At 35.4% G+C, this 20,528-nt stretch overlaps 1 protein-coding gene across 2 annotated transcripts in view; it reads right to left on the bottom strand.

Annotated features, from left to right (window-relative positions):
* The window catches only part of LOC121726055 (cyclin-dependent kinase inhibitor 1-like), a 40,926-nt gene extending 21,121 nt beyond the window's left edge, over nt 1-19,805 (bottom strand). The window contains exons 1-2 of one of the 2 annotated variants that reach the window (XM_042113275.1): nt 19,734-19,805; nt 16,036-16,478 (exon numbers count right to left, since the gene is read on the bottom strand). In XM_042113275.1, coding sequence (XP_041969209.1) covers nt 16,036-16,420 — 385 coding nt within the window. In that variant the 5' untranslated portion in view covers nt 16,421-16,478; nt 19,734-19,805. Of the gene's footprint in view, nt 1-16,035; nt 16,755-19,733 lie in introns of those variants that run through there. The other variant, XM_042113274.1, reaches the window with a different exon arrangement.
* Nucleotides 19,806-20,528: the final 723 nt, after the last annotated feature.

The following is a 20,528-nucleotide window of genomic DNA, read 5'->3' as shown; positions in this document are numbered from 1 at the left end:
CGCCCCCGAAACCCCCTATATACTAAATTTTATGAAAATCGGTGGAGCCGATTCCGAGATTCCAATTATCTATACTAATATTATAAATGCGAAAGTATCTCTGTCTGTCTGTCTGTCTGTCTGTCTGTCTGTCTGTCTGTCTGTCTCGCTTTCACGCCAAAACTACTGAACCGATTGCAATGAAATTTTGTACACAGTTATTCTAGAGTCTGAGAAAGGACATAGGCTACATTTTGATGTGGGAAAATATCTTATTTCCATGAAAATATCGATGAAAATTACTTCGCATTGCGCGTGGCCAGCGCTCATCCCGGGGGTCCTGGGTTCGAGTCCCGCAGGCGGAACAAAAAGTTTTCAATGTTCCTGGGTCTTGGATGTGTATTAAAATAATATTTCAAAAATCTTAAATATATTTTATGTATAATATTATAAAAAATCCAGAAATATATCGACGCGATGCAATGAACATTTTAGTTCTAATACGATTCAACAGATGGCGCTTTTTTTTTACTTCGTTGTAACATATAACTAATCATACTTATTAGTTATTATGTTTTTGTTTATAGTTTTTAATACGTTAGAATATTATGTTTAATAATATTATCACTTGCTATAATAATAATCAATCTATCTGATCTTATAGAACTCCTACTGCATTTCTAAGGAGTTCGAGTGTGTTGTGTTGGCCTATATTCCATCCAGAAAATATTTTTACATTTTAATTCTAATATATGAAAACAGATGGCGCTTTATTTTTTACTTCATTATTATAACAGAACTAATCATACCTACTTTATTATATATTATTGTTTTTATTCATAACTAGCTGTTGCCCGCGACTTCGTCCGCGTGGACTTTAGTTTATAGTGCGCGGTGTCAACAAAATTTGTGTCAAATTTAAAAACTTTTTAAAACCCTGGTAAGTGGTACCCCTCTTAGGGCCGCGCAGCGCGCTACACCGGAATGGCAGCGCTGAAAGTGCTCGCCTCGCCGCTGCCATTCCGGTGTAGCGCGGCCCTTAATTAATCAAAATACCCAAAAACAGCTGTGCAGTGTGCACATAATCTGTACTAATATTATGAATGCGAAAGTATCTCTGTCTGTCTGTCTGTCTGTCAGTCTCGCTTTCACGCCAAACGCCAAAACTACCGAACCGATTGTAATGAAATTTTGTATACTGATAGTCTAAAGCCTGAGAAAGGACACAGGCTACTTTTTTACTGGAAAAAAGGGTTGTAAGGGTCGTAAATTTGTTCAAAAAATTCATAATGGCGTTCATATGGCGCCGTGCGTCTTCTACATGGCGCTGACGCTTGCTCAAAAGTCTTTCTATAAGAGGTGGTATCATCTTACATTTAAGTCTCGATTTTTTTCGATTGTTATATCTATTCTACGGTATTAAATAACTCAGTACTTTATCTGTGCAGGCAGTGACGTAACCTTAAGACCAAATTTCACCAACGACTGTTAAAGTTAATGCTCGAATTAGTATCACGTTAGCTGTTTCGTTTTTCATATGAATGAAAGAGAAGACAGGATATTTTAACAAGCTGTTAACACTAACAGACGTTGGTGAAATTGGGGCTAAACCTATCAATGATAAATAGTTTATGGGTAAAGTTGTGTAATTGGGGGGCTAAATAAGCTTTAAAATTTGGCATAATATATAAAGTTTAACATACAAAAATGAAGTACTTATTGTTTGCACACTGCACAGCTGTATTGATTTAAGGGGTACCAGGGTTTTTTTATAAAAGCTTTTGACACCAACTTTGTTGACATCGCGCGCTATAAACTGAAGTCCACGCGGACGAAGTCGCGGGCAACAGCTAGTATATTTATATACAAGAATTGCTCGTTTAAAGATATATATATGATAACTGGTCTACATAAATTTACCCGTGGCAAGATATACAGCGATTAGAATACCTTCTAAATAGCCGTTCGTAGATAAGATACAAATTGCGGAACAAAATTATACGATGCAGTGAATAAATTTTGTGAGCCAAACCTTACATTAGCGTAGAAACGTAGGCAGCGGATTAAAATATTACCTGCAAAGAAAAAAAAAGTTAAACAAAAGTTTCTTTGAGCATAATTTATTCCTGCTTAAGTGAATGGTAACTGATAAATAAATTGAGGCGACGAAGAATTTCAAAATCTACATAGTCCCGGCATTAAAGGCACTTTAAGAGTAAAATTGAGTCGATTAAGTGTATTTTGTCCGAAGATATTTCCTCGCAATTATGTTCTAAACGAGCAATCATTAATGTAATAGTAGGTCCTCAGTCCTGCGGTCCATACTCCATATAATTATCTAAGATTCTAAATTGTACTTGCTTAATGCATCTAGCATGAAAAACCAAAATCGTCCACAGTTTTTTTAAAAAGCGATAAAGGGTTCACGAAATTTTTAAATCATCAAGTTTTTTTTTATATTTAAGAGATAGAACATTGTATGAAATGAACTGTAATAAATATTCGAACGACATGTTTAACCATCCATCACAAAGACGTGGGTGTTACGAGTTAATACACCATACAAAAATACCATTACGTTCTGACACTGTATGACAGGCGGAAATTTATTTCACCAGGCTCCATACGAGTACATCCATATCCGTAACTTGAATAAAAAAAAAATTAACTGTCTAGTCAAGGAGAGCTATTTTACAGCACCATCAAAAAAGGTTTTTTTCCACGCACCTTAAATTCTTAAAAACAGCTAATATAACGTCGTATATTTTGCTACGGACTTGAAGTGCAAAATATAAAAAATGTTCCGTCAAATTAATTAATTATTAGTTATTACAGTATTTCATTTTATTCATTGCTACTACATTATTAAACTTGATAGACGTTTTATTAGCGAGTGTAATTAAAAACTAACTTTCTAATTTAACCACTTAACTAATCACTCATGTCAATACTTTAGAATTCTTTTCGGTCGAATAATATTGGTATGGTGCTACGTTGATGATATTCTAGTTGTTTCTGATTGTTTGGAAGCTCACGAGGAAATATTTAAACAAGTGTTGAGACTTGAGTTAGCTTCGTTTGTTTTGATCACATAAATACCCTTCTGATTAATTATTTACTTTGCATACAAGGTTATTTCCCAAGGTTCCTTCTAAAGTCGAAACATAACTTTGAATTATGCTTTTAAAACTAATTCAATGTTTTCAAAGAGACTAGTTTTAAAGTTAACCAAAACATTGTAACGCGAACGGGATAACTGTGATTGTTAAAAGCGAATGTATGAAATAAACATCCAAAATTGCCAAGTTGAATAACCTCGGTGACCGTAGTATTCGCGTTTCATTAATTTCGGATACGCGCGAGAGAGACGCACAAACTTTGTTATTCAAGCAATATTTAAGGGCGCTACAAATATGGATTCATACATTTTGCATGTACACGTGTATTTATTTACTTAGGTGTGTATGATAAGTGTAGTGTTGTTGACCTATGTCAAGTATCGGATAACAGATACTCCTTTATATTCAGTGTTCTTTTGCCTGGATTCTGTAATATATTTATATTTTAACTTGGAAATAGATGGTACTTGTGTAACATTACGTTAATAGTCAAGCTACTGGCTTTACATAGTTACTACATGCAATTGATTATACAAAACTGTTACACGGTTCAAACACCCCACTATACTATTATACTCCTACACTCGCGTAAATTACTAAATAGCGGTTTACGAGTTCCGACGCGATTCGCGAGTCGCGACATGTAAATAAACAAATATTTTGTTTACATTCAGTAACAATTATGTTTCAATCGTTTCCGTGGTTTCATCAGATTAGTATATAATATGAGTGAGTCAATTATTATATTTCTAGAATTTAATAATGATTTTCACTTATTAACAGAATTGATTTGTCACCAAAGAAATAACTATTATCCTGAGTACCAAGATTAGGAATGTAACTGCCATACTTAGAGACGAATAAAATTATTCCTGAACTATAAAAAAATGAAGATTTTAACAGATAATGTCAAAATCTAAATTTAATTACAGTTAAGTAATTGATATTCGTCTCTGAGTGCGGCATTCGGAAATCTAGGCTTTGTAAGACCATCTATCTGTATTCTGTCAGAATCAAGATCATTTGAGTGCGTACTACTTCCAAATGACCTACGGCTGTACCGTTAGCTACTGCCTACTGTAAAGCTGCGTGCACACTGTGTAGTAACTAGTAATGGCCGGCTATGTCACGTCAGGTTAATTGACAATTGACATCAACAGGCAAACATAGAGCCTTCACACCGTTGAGTAACTTAGTCAACTTGCTTTCGATATTTTTGACAGAGCTAGAAATTTTCTTTACGTTACGTTGGCGACGCGTTATGTGATATGTCCTATACATTTTTATTTTCTTGCCAGTCGCCTAAGTGCTCAATAATAAAGCTAAAACGCATGAAAGTACTACAAATAACGCACGAAATATTAAGCAAGTACTAATTATAATATAATTAAATAATGAGTGTCAAAAGTTAATGAATATCTAATTAAAAAGTCGTGAGTCGTGACCGGCTAATAACCAGAACATCACGACTGTCAGACTTTAATAATGATTATAATATAACGAAATATAAATATGTATCTATAGTTTCACACCGAGTCAAACACCGGTGATAAAATTAATATTGAAGAAATATTTTTTACAATAAAATGTTTAAAACCGACAAAAAATTGAACAAGAATCTAAAAAAAATCTTCGGATTCGAACCAGCACTGACGAGAAAGTTGTAGATACCTCATACCTACACCTAAATATCCAAAGCAGGTCACGTTATGACATTGACACTTGCACTTTTTGTTTATATTTTGTTTTTCGGCAGTGGCCATAGGCCTTACGTTCAACAGCACCGAGTTCGTCGACCTCTAACGACATGGCGAATCTAACAGTTTCCCAAACTGTTACACTTCGCGTTGTTTCAAAATAGACGCGTTGTGACCGCGGCTTTTTCGCGGAAATATTTTACGCGACAAAATGTGTATAGTGTAGTTTTGAACTTAAAAGTGGTTTTTTAAGCAGCTTTGTTTTCAGTATTGAGCCGTAAGAGCCTTATTTGAGTTATGGCCAACTCTACCTTAAGACCCCTTTGTCCCCTTTCTACTCGAAGGACGTCTGTAGGCGCTATTATACAATTTCATGAAATTGTCAGATATTGTATAACTATACGTGTCTATACAGTGTATAGACACGTATAGTTATACAATATCAGTATATATAACTTTTATCTCTTTAGGGGTAGAACTTTAGTTCATTGCCCATATTAGCGGTATAACTAAGACGCACGTAGAAATATTATTGTTTCCTTGAAAGTAGACAACATTCAATCAGCAATTTTCCACCGATCGTCCACGCTTCGGCTTGCGGCAACTTCATAGTACTTATCCTAGCGGCTTTATACTTCCAAGTACTTTATAGTACAACTTACCTTTGTAGTTATTCATCTCGCGAATAGGGCTGGAAGTACCGTTAACGCTAACCTTGTAGGGCCTCATCTTAACGGTAACGACTCGCTAAATTACTACAGTACTACCGTAAGTTTTTTGCTTGTTTACTATAAAGACGGTAAGTACACGCGTAGCGTCATGTTTTATAGAAAATATTTTTTTAAACTCTGTTGCGCAAATATTTGTTTATCGCGCGGGAACCGTACATTTTTTGAGATAAAAAGCATCCCATGTTCTTCCCGGGACTAGCTGTATCTACATACCAAATTTCAGCAAAATCGTTTCAACGGGTTGGGCGTGAAGACGTAACAGACAGACACATTTTCGCATTTTATAATATTAAGTATGGATGTATAAGATTATATCACTGAGTTTACCGCGGATCTGATTAAGCAGGTCGTATATTACATTACTGATTAGTAATGTATAAATCATGTATTTTTTGCGGCGTACATAAAACATTAAACTGTATTACATTTTAATTTTAACAGTACAACGCAAATGCAAGCCGATTTTATATTTAAAATATATTTTGAGCAACTTAGCCAAACTTAAATGTTTTTTTTAATACTTATATTTATTTATTCAAAAGACTTTAACTAATATAAAATTATCTCACGAAACCAAATTTTATCGGCGAATGTATAATATACTATAATATTTACCTAGATTGTAGGTACATTTATTACTTCGACCTTATCATAGTAAGCTTAACATTTTGCAATTTGTTACAAATTACAATATATCAACCCAATATTTATTATTCAACGGTCAAGGGTCATTTCTACTTTAACAAAAAGATTATCGTCATCAAAATTCATATCGGCTACTCAAATCCGTTCACACACAATTAGATCTGTACAATACAATAAATTCAAAATGTAACCCAATATAACTCCTTATCTCCGAATATGAAATATTAATATTTCTCTCATACTTGAATCCTATTTTTATTGTAGCGGTTTTGAATGGGTTTTGATGGATGCAGCGATCCATCCATCAAACTGTGAGAAGAATTTCATTTATGACTTTTTATAAGCGACGCTGTGAAGCGTTATTTATAAAATTCACCTTCTATGGTTGGTTTATAAGTAAAATATATGTAACACTTTCTATAAGTATAAAATATAAGATTATTGTGATTCGTGTTTCTATTGGCTACTGTGAAGTCTGAACTCTCAAACAGATTTTATGATTAATTTTAATTTAATTAAGATACTGCCATGACCTCATTCGTCATTAAATTAAAGTTAAGCAATCAAGAAACATCTCCTACTGCGTTTTATAAAAAATATACACCAACTAAAATTCTTGGTAGAGTAAGAATTTTGGTTGGTATATATTTTTATATAAGTGTTTTATATATAAGTGTTTGTGGCAGCCCTAAGCCTAGGCCCTTGAAGTTCCGTGTTGACATTGTCACCTCAGGGTCGTGTTTGACTGAGACATTAGAGTGACGTGTGACATGACGTGTGGGAACATTTGATTACTTGACGAGGGCTGATAGTGCTGGTTTGACGTCGATTATGAAATAAAATCATTAAAATGTGTAGGTTCCAATAAAATTAGAAAACATTAGAATACTCTAGGTTTTAAAATGAAATTATCGCATACCTAGAGTGATACGCAATTTAATGTGAGAACTTTTAATCAACGTTAGTGGTCAATGTGGATCGTGGATGCAACGTAGCAAAGAAACATTAATACGGGCACTATAATTACGAGAATAATATTCTTTCTTCAAGTACACAAACAACAATACGATATTTATTCAGTTGTCCTACGAGAACAAGGAATTTACATTTGAATCCGTCATTACCATAAAAGGCCATTTATATCAATCCATCATATCTGGGGAACGCATTTGTGATACTTGAATCGTCACAAATAATATGGAATTGTTGATAAGTTGAGAGTTCACACATGTTCTTTAGTATTGGTGTCAACAATTTCAAGGGTCGAAGAGGGATTGACCCTACCGTGTAATTAAGATTGAAAAAGTTTAGAATTCCTGACGTTCGATTTTCAAAAAATGATCAAGATGTCGTCGAAAAAATTTATGAACCGCTCGTTTTTCGGAAATATGACATTCTTAAATCGAGAAAATGAATGATTGTAAAAGAAGTTTAAAATGTTGTCTCGTCATAGCCGGAAGCTTGTTTGACACGTGAAATATACCAGCACTCAGCAGTTAAATAAGCTACGAGCACACTACCCACTCGGGCAACTAAGTAATGTCCCTCACCAAACATGTCAACACCGGAGCTAAGAGCATGTACCTCATATTTACACGGTGTATAACGGAATATGAATATTGAATATTTTAAAAGCACTTAAAATGTAACTTTCTAAGCTTAGTATTCGTAAAATCACAGAGCTATTGCTGTAAATGCCGGGAAGGGACTTTTTACGGCGACTAAAAGTTGTATCAAAATCGCAGTACCTACTTAAATGTTCCTTCTTAAAAATTCCAGGTTCCGACACCACTAAAACCGTGCGTTTGAGACCCGTGCATTTATCAGCACACAAATTATTACAAAGGCGTTTACAACGTCCAGAACAAAACGGCGCGGTTTCTGCTGTACTTGAACTAGCTGCAAGATTTCTGGAATACATTTGGGATCACGCTATGGCCACTTATTAAAATGTAACGTATCCCTGGCTAATCCGACCGCCAGGATTGTCCTTTTCATTTCAAGTGGAATTGAATTGATTTATTCCTATTGACAAAGGACATCTTTCACGCCCTTTCGCTGTCGACAGCTAGAATATCATTACCATAATGATGGAAATAATGTTGATCCAAAATCCAACCACGTAGAAATGACCAGTAACGTAAATAGTTCTCTGTGGTGGGTTTTTATGGTGTTGACAGTTTTTGTTGGCTAAGACGAATTTTGTTAACTTTTTATGTTTGATGATGCCACTTTTTTAACCGACTTCCAAAAAGGAGGAGGTTATTTAAACTTTAACTCGTCGCTGGAACCACTCATCGCACAAGAGATATATTGTAGTTTATCAAAATAGAACCAATATTTTTGAACCTTCGATGCAAACAAACTTTTGCTCTTTATTATATTGGTATGGATCAGCCTAGATTCATTTACCTAACCGTCGACCGTTGCAACTCGTGAGTAACTTAATACCTGTGGTTACTCTCTAGTGTATCCTTTCGTGGTCAGATCGTATCGAGATCAACCCTTGGTCGTTAGGGCTAATTACAGGACTCAGGAGGTTCCCACGGGCCCACGACGGTTGACCAGGAAACGACCACGTGGGCGGGTGTTTGGAAGTGATCAACTTGTTAACTCACAAATTACATGCAAGTGTCGCAAGAGGGGTGAGGAGACATTAAAGGAAATTAGGACTACTTCAAGTTTTACAAAGAAACTCTTCTAAATCTTAAAGATTTCTAAGGTTTCCTCGTGTCTTAGTTTGGAAAGATGGGTAGGAAAAGGAATTTCGGACACCTTTCTGCTCTGAAGAGCTAATAATAACACTATATTTTAACTTAAGGTGCAAAATGAAGTATATAGAGAAAGCCAGATAAATCACACAAGTGCAATTATGTCGAAGATGATAGCATGTTATTTCCGTAATTATTGCCAGCCACTTGCCAGTTCAATTTCCCCTACGCGACGTTCCTAAGAAGTTGGACTTAGATTGTAACATTTCATCGTATACATAATACATTATACAAGCTAGGGCACATATAATTTTTTATGGCACACCTTAATTCGAGTAAATAATCAATGTTAATTACAAATGTTAATTGTTTATTTACAACTTCGATAATGTTTATTATCCGCTTTGTTACTCAAGAGTTCAAGACCTTAATGTAAGCGCCTACAATTAAACACCTGTATGTTGTCCTTTTGCCACCTGCATTTAAGGTTTGCCCGGTAAGGGTTACAAACCACAAAAGTCCGTTACCAACAGCTGACTTGCGCACTACCCGGAACATTACCGTTTTTATTTAAATACGTCTACAAAAACTTAAAACAATAACCTCGACGCGTGATATATTGATAATAAAAATATTCGGGGCGTCGCATTTGTTCTCAGCTGTCAAAATATAAAAATGGCGGCAAATGAAAATTGACGTCTACACAAAACATCAATTGAAAATAATGGAATCGGATTGTTTGTAAACGAGTTGTTTTAACTAGATTAACTGTGTTAGTTCCTGTTTTTTTATTGAGAGGAAATTGACGTCTACGGTTTTTGACAGAATGTGACTAATGTTTTTACTGAACAGACGTATAATACCTTTTATTATAAATAATATTTTATTGATTTACCCAACTGTTGCTCCCAGTGAAATCCACCCTCGTTTTATAATAGGCGACCACGGGTGATCTGTTACAGCAGCGTGGGGTTCGTTGTTAATTAGTAATTTATATCCTGTCCGTGAATTATGCTGTTTTGCCATTACATTGAAATTATAGCACAAAAATGATTGTCTAACCGGAAGCGTTATAGATACTGACGACGTTCGTAATCAGTACATTTTTACTGATTCCTCTGCCAATTTTGAGTATACTAGTCTGTTCTGCGATGTTTTAAAAACAGTTGGGAAATATAAAAACTTGCAAACTCTAAAATTGTTCTTGCACCAGAGGGTAAAAGTTATCAAGTGCCAATTCCCAAATTCGTAACACTGTCACAGAATATTCAGTAACACAGTCCCACTATCGGTATCGATTTGGAACAATGGCTTGTTTGTTTAAGTGTAACGGTCGCACGTGGGCCTGGGAACCGTTTAGCTGATAACCGATACCGGCAATTATCTCCCCTGCCCAATACCCAGCTAAATGCAGACATGGGAACTCCACTGATGTGTGAAATATTGGCCCATCACTGGACCAGCTGCAGACAGTCCAATGGTGTTATTAAGTTAATACCCTGTTAATATTCATCACGACATCGCATGCTGCACTGTTTATACCATTTACCTAACCTAGGTTCACATTGTCTTTCGGGAAATTTCGTGTAGAAACGCTGCCATAGCAATACGACGATTGCTCGAGGCATTAGGCATCCTGTACAGTTACTTGCAGTAAATCTCATGTCCTTCATCCCATTGTCATAATCGGGAAGTGTCGAAAGCGAGAGTACTTTCACTGGGGCAGGAATGACCCATAATTGATTTGACGCACAGAGACGTGCTCCCGAGAAACGCAGCCGCCGGAACGTCAGCTGGTTTTGGACGGGGTTTTTGTCCAATAGCAGTAATGTTTATCTTCATGAATAACCAATAAATATTTGCTTATGAAGTTGTAATGTCAAAAATGTTTGGAAAATAAAAGTTACCTAAGAAATCTAGAACAATATTTTGCAGGAAGAAGTGAAAAATTCGTAAAGATGTTCTAACAAGTTCCAGAGTTGTCTTGCAAGGTTGAGAGTTATAAAGATAAAATTATGTAGAGCAGTGCCACATTACAAGCAACAAGACCCTTCTTTTTCAGTGGCGCATTATGTCTAAGAAGAAAGTAAAAAGAAAGAAGGAATCAGTCCAGCATGCTGATGCTGTGATGCTGATGTACGGGCGGGGCCATTTAAATAAGTAACAAGTGCGTGCCGCCAGCCACTTTCATCAGCTCGGCAATTAGAAAGTGCGTGGTTGCCATTCCGTTTTGACGTTCTGCTTTTCGGATAACTGTTCCGTTATGTTGTTGTTAGTGTTGTAACATTTGTTGGAATTACCGTAAAAAATTTTGGCATACAACAAATGGTAGAGTTCGAAATAAACTTTTTGGGTGAGACCGACACTGGCTACAAATAACGTAAAAAAGTTAAAAGCATCAAAATAAAGTTAAAGAGGTTAAAGTTTATTATACAGCAATAACCTAGAATACAAGGAAAGTTAAAGAAAGTAATGTATTAATTTCAACTATACGGTCAGTGACTTTGATTCACAACATAGAAATTACAGGTAACCTAGCATTTCCAGCACTTTTTACAAGTTCTCAGCCATAAGTAACGTATGAGATTCCTTTGATTCGTGATGTAAATTCCAAAACTTATTAGTCTTCTAGGAATCAGTGATCAGGCAGTTTTTATCTTGCACGGGAAATCGCAATCTTAAATCCTTTAAAGCTGGTCTAATGAAAATTCTAGAACACTAGATCTACAATTTAAGACTTAAGTCTTCTAGGAATCAGAATTACATTCTACGGACAGTTTTTATCCTGCACAGGAAATCGCAATCTTAATTCCTTCTCAGTTAATCGTTCAAAAGAATTCCCTTAGAAAAAGGCATGTACATATCCGATACAAGGCCGCTTCTCCAATGGTCGTTGGGATCACTGAACCATACAGTCTCCTTCCTGAGGGTGCGTCCATCGTGTGAACTGGCGATACTCCTAATTGCATTTCTGCGTTAGTGCTTAATGCTTGAGTTCATATGGACAGGCCATTAGGACTGCATTTTATGGCCTCGACGTGGCCTCCAGATTTGCAAGTGGTTATCTCTTGCTTCAACCGACGGTCACGGTAGGCTATTTTAGAATGTTATCACTTATCACATAGCAGTGAATATTTTATAAAACATATTTCACTTAAAATGTCATCATGGCCCATGGGGGGGTTCAAAGAAAATAAAGACGCATCACGCAAATAATGCTACCAATTTAAACGTCGCAGACTTGTTTGGAACAAACAGAGTACCTACAGTCTGATGACATTGGTGCAAACAATTTTACAAAAGAGACAAAATGGGCAAAAAGCCCATAAATGATAAACCCAAATAACAGTCTAAAGATAAATTAAGTTTAGCATTGCATAAAGTATGTAAATCGATCTGCATAGTTGCATGGGGAGTGCCGTGTGGGCTGTGGGCTGTGGGGTGGCAGATGCCCACCGACCGTTATTCCCCTATCCGACAATATTTTGAATTTAGAACACGCGTTGACACTTTTTTTAACGCATCTACAGCATGTTCACAATCGTGTTAAGATAAAATCTGTCTTTTATTGGCAATAAAATAAAATGAAGTTTTGTTTTATCATTAATAACAAAATAAGCCTATTTAAGCCTATTAATCATTATTAATGTCATAATATTAATGTAATAAAAAATATTATTAATGTCTATGGTCCACTCCATAGAGTAGAAATAAAGTCCCAAACTTCTAATAACTAGCGTAAATTGGTCCTATTTTCTTAAAAGTTGTAGATATCGAAACTACGATATTAATGTTACTATACATACACAAAGTATCGACCTGATGTAGTTGTAGGGAAAGTACAAGGGGAAAGTGACAGTTAAAAAATCAATACTTAACCGTTAGCGAGGGCGAGACAAAGGGTGCGCACGCGACGCAATCACAATACGCGAGCCCGTATTACCCACAATAGATAATGCAATTATTATTACACCGACTTACCGGGGTATGCCGTATGACCCAGCTGAGCCAGCATATGCCATTGTTGGGGTCAAAGTGGAAAGCTGTTGCCAAAAATTTAGTTTGCTTTTGTTGTGAGTTGTGACCAAAGCATTTGAAAGTAATAAATATTTCTTCGTTTTTTGGAAGTCGGTTAAAAATACATAATTATTATCTAGGTATATAATTATGTGTGGACGCTTCGCACTAAATTAAAGTCTGGTGCCACGGTAAGTACAGGGTGTAACAAAACTAATTAGATTAATTTTTTTCTCACTTTTTTTGGTAAAAAAGTGGGCGCCATTCGAGATTCTTACGGCGGTTCTTCTCGCCGGGTTAGTTCCCGAACCAGTGGTAGGCACTAGTAGTATCAACATTCTGAAAGCATTTTCTTAAAATCTATTCAGAAATAAAACAAATTTTACTTTTGAAAAAACGCGATTTAGAACTTGCTGACGTTTCGGTTAGCTAATTTATTCAGTCAATGGCAGCGGCTGCGCTTGGACCTCGCTTGGTCAAAGATTACAAATCCAAAGAAATACACCCATTACCCATTAAAATAAACGGTCACCATGTAATTTGACCATTTCTATTACGAATGTAACACAATTCTAAGGTATTCGGTACCCCGCAGCTCGATTTTGTGAGTTCAACGACACTGGCGTAATTACATGATTGAAAAGGGATCTTAAGGAACCTTGGACCCCTTATTCGCTTGGTCAGTTTCAAACAAAGGGGCCCTTTCGCTCTGATTTACATCTGCCAATAATAACATGTTGAGTTTGACTTGAGATTTGTTACATTTAACGCCCGTTTTATAACATGGATTTAATGTTAGCCTACATAAAAATAAATTAGGACTCAGTGTGCGGTCGGCGCTCTCAGAAATGTTAATGATTACTTAACTAGCAAACTTTTCTTTTAATTAAAGTTAAGCATTCGTTCAATGTCTGAGAGATGCTGTACAGTTTTTGTAGTTTTTTTCAACAATAAAAATTGCATTTTAAAGTATGTATATTGAGTGTGATCACGGATTGTATAAGAGCACGTAATTAATGATGTTCCACATTTGTTACACAGATGCGGACGAGAATGGCACAGGCGTGGGAGGTTACTACTACTATAATCATAGTCACTAGCATCAAAACAAACTAAAGTGGGTCAAATTTGTTACACGTATTAGTTCTGTGCTGTGCTCGTGGTACTTTCAACTTTAGTGTAACATTCAAATTAGACAACATACGTTGAAGAATAATATGAATGGTGTTATGAACCTGTAGTTTATCTGTAAGTCAAATATTAGCTGGATCTCTACTTGATAGCATAACTAAATAATTGAGTGATTCGTTCAAAACATACAATATTTTGCCAAAATGAGCTCGTGAGACTATTAAATCATTAACTATTAAGTTACAAACGCAAAACTAATAAGCAGCTTAACACCCCTAACAAGAAATTCCTAATTTTTAATTGTGCCTCAGCAAATTATTTAATGCCTCTTTTAATAAAGTACTTAACACCTTAGTGGACAAAAAATCGCACGTCCGCTCTGAGAAAAGGCGGAGTTAGGGTTGAGTAATAAATAATAAGGAAATTAGAGTTACAGATAAAAAATACGACCCTTTGTTTGTTGTAATTATTTTCGAATTACGATTTTGAGATGCAGGGTTGGATTTTTTGCTACTGTATTTTGAAGCCATTACTTAAAGTGTTTCTTGCCCGCTATGATTTAGGGTTATTTATAAAGTACTTGGGTATGGTTTTACCATTTCTTTGAAATTTAGTTTGTAACACCAGAATTCTTAATATATGTTATTTATTGTAATAAATAAGTAATGTTTGTTACGAGGAACTTTACACAAACAGGTACGGTTTATCAGTATATTATTGTGTTATTGCCTAGGCTACTTTAATACTTTCAGATGACCTTACTCTCTCGAGAATGACCTCTGGTGTAAGGTGACTTCTGATTATCATTCGCAGTGATAAACAAGTTTGAAAGACTTTTGCAATACATCAAAAACATATTGATGTAAAAAATATTACTTTTTGCTAACTAGAAAAATGATATAAAATTAATTATTTTTACTTATTAATATATTTTGGCGTTATATTATCAAATATCAACTATGTGAGACAGAGTGTCTAACAATATTGATAATAATTATAGTTAAAATATGGAATTACTATATAATTAATTTATAGCGCCGTTTGATACTACTAGTACCTACTACGTAAGTAAATATGTGAACATTCTGAATGAGAATATTATTTTGGTACCTAATATTATCTCTGCCTTCTGTTTAGTTAGTAGCTACTAGTTAGAATTTACCAGTGTATTATATTTTAAAACACTGGTAAATATAATTTTAAAATATAATACACTGGTAAATTCTAGCTACTAGTAAAATCGACTTAGGTATATGTAATATTAGTACATAGTCTTAAATACAATATTATTATTATCATGGTCAGAAAATTCAGAACTTTTGCTAGCAACGAGAACAAAAATAATTGCGCCTAATGTTTGCGCTAAATGCGAGATTCAATTCAAAGACACTGGAAACTGGAAAGATTCAGACTTCGTGTAACTCGGTAAATACACTAATAATTAGTAAATTGACCTCGGCAAATAAACTCAGTGCAATCTGCACCAGCCACCAGCACGATATTTTATACCCAAGCCAAGATGACTTAAATAGGTAAACCTAAAACTTTGTTTCTTGATTTTTGGTAATTGGTTTGAAGTTTGTATGTAAGTACCTAAGTTGTACTAATAATACCTTTTAACTAAATTAAGTTTACTGTCTAATAGTTCTAATACATAGTTAGAAAAATGCCTCTTCTAGATAGGTGCTGCTGATTCATTAACGAAAGTCATTGAGATATATAAGTACTTTTATAACTCAATGACGAAAGTGAATAAGATTTCGTCATGAATCATGATTCATGAAATAAAGCGAAGTAGTATGTTTTACCGCGTAAATTAATAGGTAGCGTACCTAACGAGTAACGATGTACTCGTGTTCGGTGACTCGTCATTGCTCAAACATCGTTAACCACACCGATAAAGCAATGTTTACATAGATATTACACTATAGCGGAGTATTCTACGCTATCAGCTATCACGGTACGAGATAAGTGTTGCTATTGTAAACAAATAGGCGTCGCTTACCTGTTATTCTTTTCTGCGTTTTGCTGCTCTCGGGGCTGGACTTGGCCTCCTGCATCGGCGTGGGCTTCGGCTTGGGCGCGGGCACCGTGATGGGCGCCCGCCGCAGCGCCGCCGGGATCGAGGACGCCGGCACGAGCTGCCACGCGAACCTCTGCGCGCCGGGCAAGGGCTTCTCGTTCGCGAAGTCGAAACCCCATCTCTGACTGTCCAGCTCCAGCTGTCTCGCCAGCTCCCGCTCCACGAACCTTCTGTTCTCCTCTCTGTCCGTGCACCCGAACAGGTTCCTCCTGACGCCGTCCAGCGTCGTCACACTGCTCACTCGTAATGATCTACTGTCCAACATCGTCGCCTGGAAGCCAGGTGCTCTCACACTCAACGTAGACATCCTCGCGACAGTCCAATAGCAGCGGCGACGCACTCCAAGGTAGCACCCACACTCGGCCCTAACGAACGAATAGATAGCTTTAACGACACTCAAACTCGACGCATAATAATGTTTGTTGCATTACGTAATGTTATTTATACAGAATAATAGATAGTAAACAATTCGTATTGAAACACGAGGGACGCGGCGTAACGCAACACGTCCGCACGACACACGTACGTAATACGACTGCGATAAAATATAAAGTTGCGACTTGCGCCTGCGCGTGATCGGAGCGAAGCGGAACAACGCGGGTCGGCTCGGTCCCTTCGTACACGCCGCGCCGCGACCAGTCAGACGAGACAGCGACCCACACGTATATAGTTCGGCCGCTCGACACAGTGTGGCGCTGCTATAATGTTCTAATTACCAATTTTTTTTTTATGTCCCCGACGATTAGAATTTTGAACAAAATATAATAATTGAATAAATAAAAAAACAAAATAAATGCAATTAGTAATATTTTAAACGTCGTTAACGTTTGTATTGTAACGATAAAGGTAACGATATTCTTATTCATATAGGTAATAATAATTATTTAATAAGGTGGTATAAAGTTTTTGCGATAAGTGTGTATTATAAAATAGGTAATACATGAACGTAATAACTTCAAATTGTAAAATCGTTTGGAGTTTGGACATAATTATTAATTATCTATCATCGATTCAAGTACTTATTTCAAATAAAAAAATTAGATTTCGTATTATCTTATTTACACCCGCAACTCTATTGCGTCAAAATTCGTACATTAATTTTTCAGGATAAAAAGTATCCTTTCCCGGACTAGCAAAATCGTTTTAGCGGTTTGGACAGGAAGAGTTAACAGACAGACAGACAGACAGACAGACACACTTTCGTATTTATGTATGGATATCTTTCATTGGTTTTCATTGACTATAATTATTGTTACGTATTCGGTACGTGTGACGTCGCATGAGTAGTTCGTAATCTCAATCTACGTTGTGATACCTACATGGAGGGAGATGATTTACAATATTATGTAAGAAGATAAAATTCATTATTCTTTTAACTTGTAAAAACGTATTTTTTACTATGTTTTAGTAAAAAAATACGTTTTTACAAGTTTTAGTGCACTTTAAATTACATACTTAATACCGCCGCCGTACTCAGAGACATTTAATTATGATTAACCTCAAATTTAATGAAGAGTTTGACAGATAATGTATGGTGCGCTTGTGTCAAAATTTTGAATTAATTACATATTATTTGTTCCATGCTGCGTACGGCCGTTATAGTAGGGGAGGGTGCTAATTTTGTAGTCACTCCAGCGTCATGGAGACCTAGTAGGTTTTTAGGGTTCCGTACCCAAAGGATAAAAACGGGACCCTATTACTAAGATTTCGATGTCTGTCCGTCTGTCTGTCTGTGTGTCTCCAGGCTGTAACTCAAGAACGGTAATAGCTAGAGAGTTAAAATTTTCACAGATTATGTATATCTATTGCCGCTATAGCAACAAATACTAGAAACAAAATAAATTAAATATTTAAGGGGGCTCCCATACAACAAACGTGATTTTTCAAACATTTTTTGCTCGGTATCAATGATGACAACAGATAGGCACCTGAAATATTCACAAAATACTTAACTGTGTTTATACTTTAGTAATGAATAATAATATTAAAATAAAATAAAAATTTAAGGGGACTCCCATACAAAAAACACAATTTTTGGCCTAAATTTGCTCTATGTATAATGGTACGGAACCCTTCGTGCGCAAGTCCGACTCGCACTTGGCCGATTTTTTAAATAAGGTAAAACTGATACAAAAATAATAAGAGCGTTTTTTATTTTAGCGGGTTCAGAAACTGCAGCCATTTGAAAGTTTTGAAAAAGAAAATATATTCAGAAAATTGCTTATTTAGGTAAATTATAAATATATTTTACACAACAGGGACTAAATCATTTAGTTAAGTGCAAAATAAAATATCTGCGAAGCTTAGTTAGGAAAATATGAAGCTTTATTTTTTATATTTTAAAATGTACCTACAGGCTTACCTAACCTTCGAATCGTCAGTGCTTTATACGGAAGCTTCTTTGGGGTATACTAAACATCCCCTATATTAATCTGACAGATCCGATGACATTTCAATATTTAAAAAAAATATTTTTTAAACCACCACGTGAGAAATCTGATTTCTATACCATGATAACTAGACACATTTCGGAAGCCTATACAAGCTTAATCTGACACGCTCGAGCTTGTCCCGAAATCCCCTCTTCCCCTCCCCAACTATTAGAGTTAAATCAAGATTATTGTTGTTTATGATTTTTTAAATAAGTATTGCATTAATTGTTAGCATTTTTTAAAATTTAAGATAGTAAACTTGACCTTTACTTAGTTTTAAGAACAAAAATTATTTATAATTTAGGGGGCGTCCACAAATTACGTGAGGTTTTATTCAACCCCTCCCCCTCACAAATCTCACGTGAGATTTTTTCATAATGTGGGTTTCTTACGTAAAGTTTGGTTTGACAGTCAGTAGATTTTCTTTCGAACGAATTTGTCCGCCCCCTTATAGATTTTTACAAAAAACTTAATATTAAAAGAAAATGATGTTGTAAAAATACGTTTAGTATTATTTCTGTTTGGACTTAAGCATATTCTACTATTTACATAGTCTATATACTGCAAACATCAATAATGATGTTCAATAATTATGAAAAATACTACATAAATTGCAATTATTGAACAAAAATCCGCATATAAAAAAGAGAAAGACATCATGTCCAAAGTTTGATCACATAAAAATACGTCTTCAAGCAGGTCGACACCTAGTGATAAATCTCCCAATATCTGGAATTTGATTTAAGCGAGAGGCTGGCAACATTAATTCCGAACTTGTTTACGAAGAACGAAGACGTGTCTAGTTACGTGTGCAACAACTTTAAAGTTCTTATCAGAACTGTATCTGTCTCTGTCGAACTCATTATGAGTCAGTTCGCCCGAAAGAGACAGAAGATATATTAATAGCACACACAATATCGGCGCCATTTTGCTGATCAGAAATTTAGTTAAAATTAGTGGAAAATAGTTTTATTATTTTATATTTACTTCACACTTATTATAATATCTTTATTTTAATATCTAATTGGCTATACAGTTTTAATCAAATATAGTTTACGTTGGCAAGACGCAAGTTGTAACATTAAAAATAATAAAATAAAATTCTTCTCGCTTTAGGTATTGAATTTGGCGTCCAAAATGTACTGTAAAAAATGTATTTAATTATTTCAGATGTATGTCAATGCTTACCTATGTGATTTTGTTATTATTTTCACGGAAAATCTTCAATTTACCGTCGGGGTTCACTGCACCGTCGTACTAATTTTCGAGATATGACAGCGACGCTATGGCGCGAGCGCGGGCTTTGTTCTCATTGGTCCAAAATGGCGGCCAGCGCTTCCATTGGCTGATGCATTTTAGGCGCCAAATTTCGGTTGGTCGAGACGCCGGATGGCGGGAAATGAACGAGAGACTTTCCGGTCCGAGACTTTTGTTACGGAAAATTGTGTTTGGCGCGCTGATTCCGATTGTTTACTTTTTATTTCGGCGAACGTTTTCAGGAGTTTATTTATGTATGAGCTTCTAACTGCACCGCGAATGTGATGAATGAAAACTTGGTTTCGGGGATTCGCGTTATAAGTACGGTATTTTTGTAATTATAATATACTTAATTAATTATATTTACAGTCAAATTATGCGTCACTATTTTAATTAACTTCAAATAAAACAAATACTAAAATAATATTATATTCATATTAATATTTATTAATCAACATTTGGTTTTTATTTTATTTAATTTTAAGTTGTTAGGTAAGTATATCTTCTTTAGTAGAAGGTAGTTGCTTTAACTCAGAGAATTTTCTAGGTTAGTTAAGTAATAGGTAAAAAAAATATTTATTTATGCTAGGTATAATTTAATGTAGCCTTTCATGCAAATGTTTAGGTATAAGAAATATTATACTTAATACGTTAGATAACGCCCGCTATTACTCCGTTGCTCCAAAACTATATCTATCGCGCGGGAACCGTACATTTTTCCGGGAC

The sequence above is a fragment of the Aricia agestis genome, chromosome 4 (assembly GCF_905147365.1).
Source record: "Aricia agestis chromosome 4, ilAriAges1.1, whole genome shotgun sequence".
NCBI classification, from domain to species: Eukaryota; Metazoa; Arthropoda; class Insecta; order Lepidoptera; family Lycaenidae; genus Aricia; species Aricia agestis.
The sequence above is the reverse complement of the archived record's forward strand: the minus strand, read 5'-3'. Positions and strand labels throughout refer to the sequence as shown.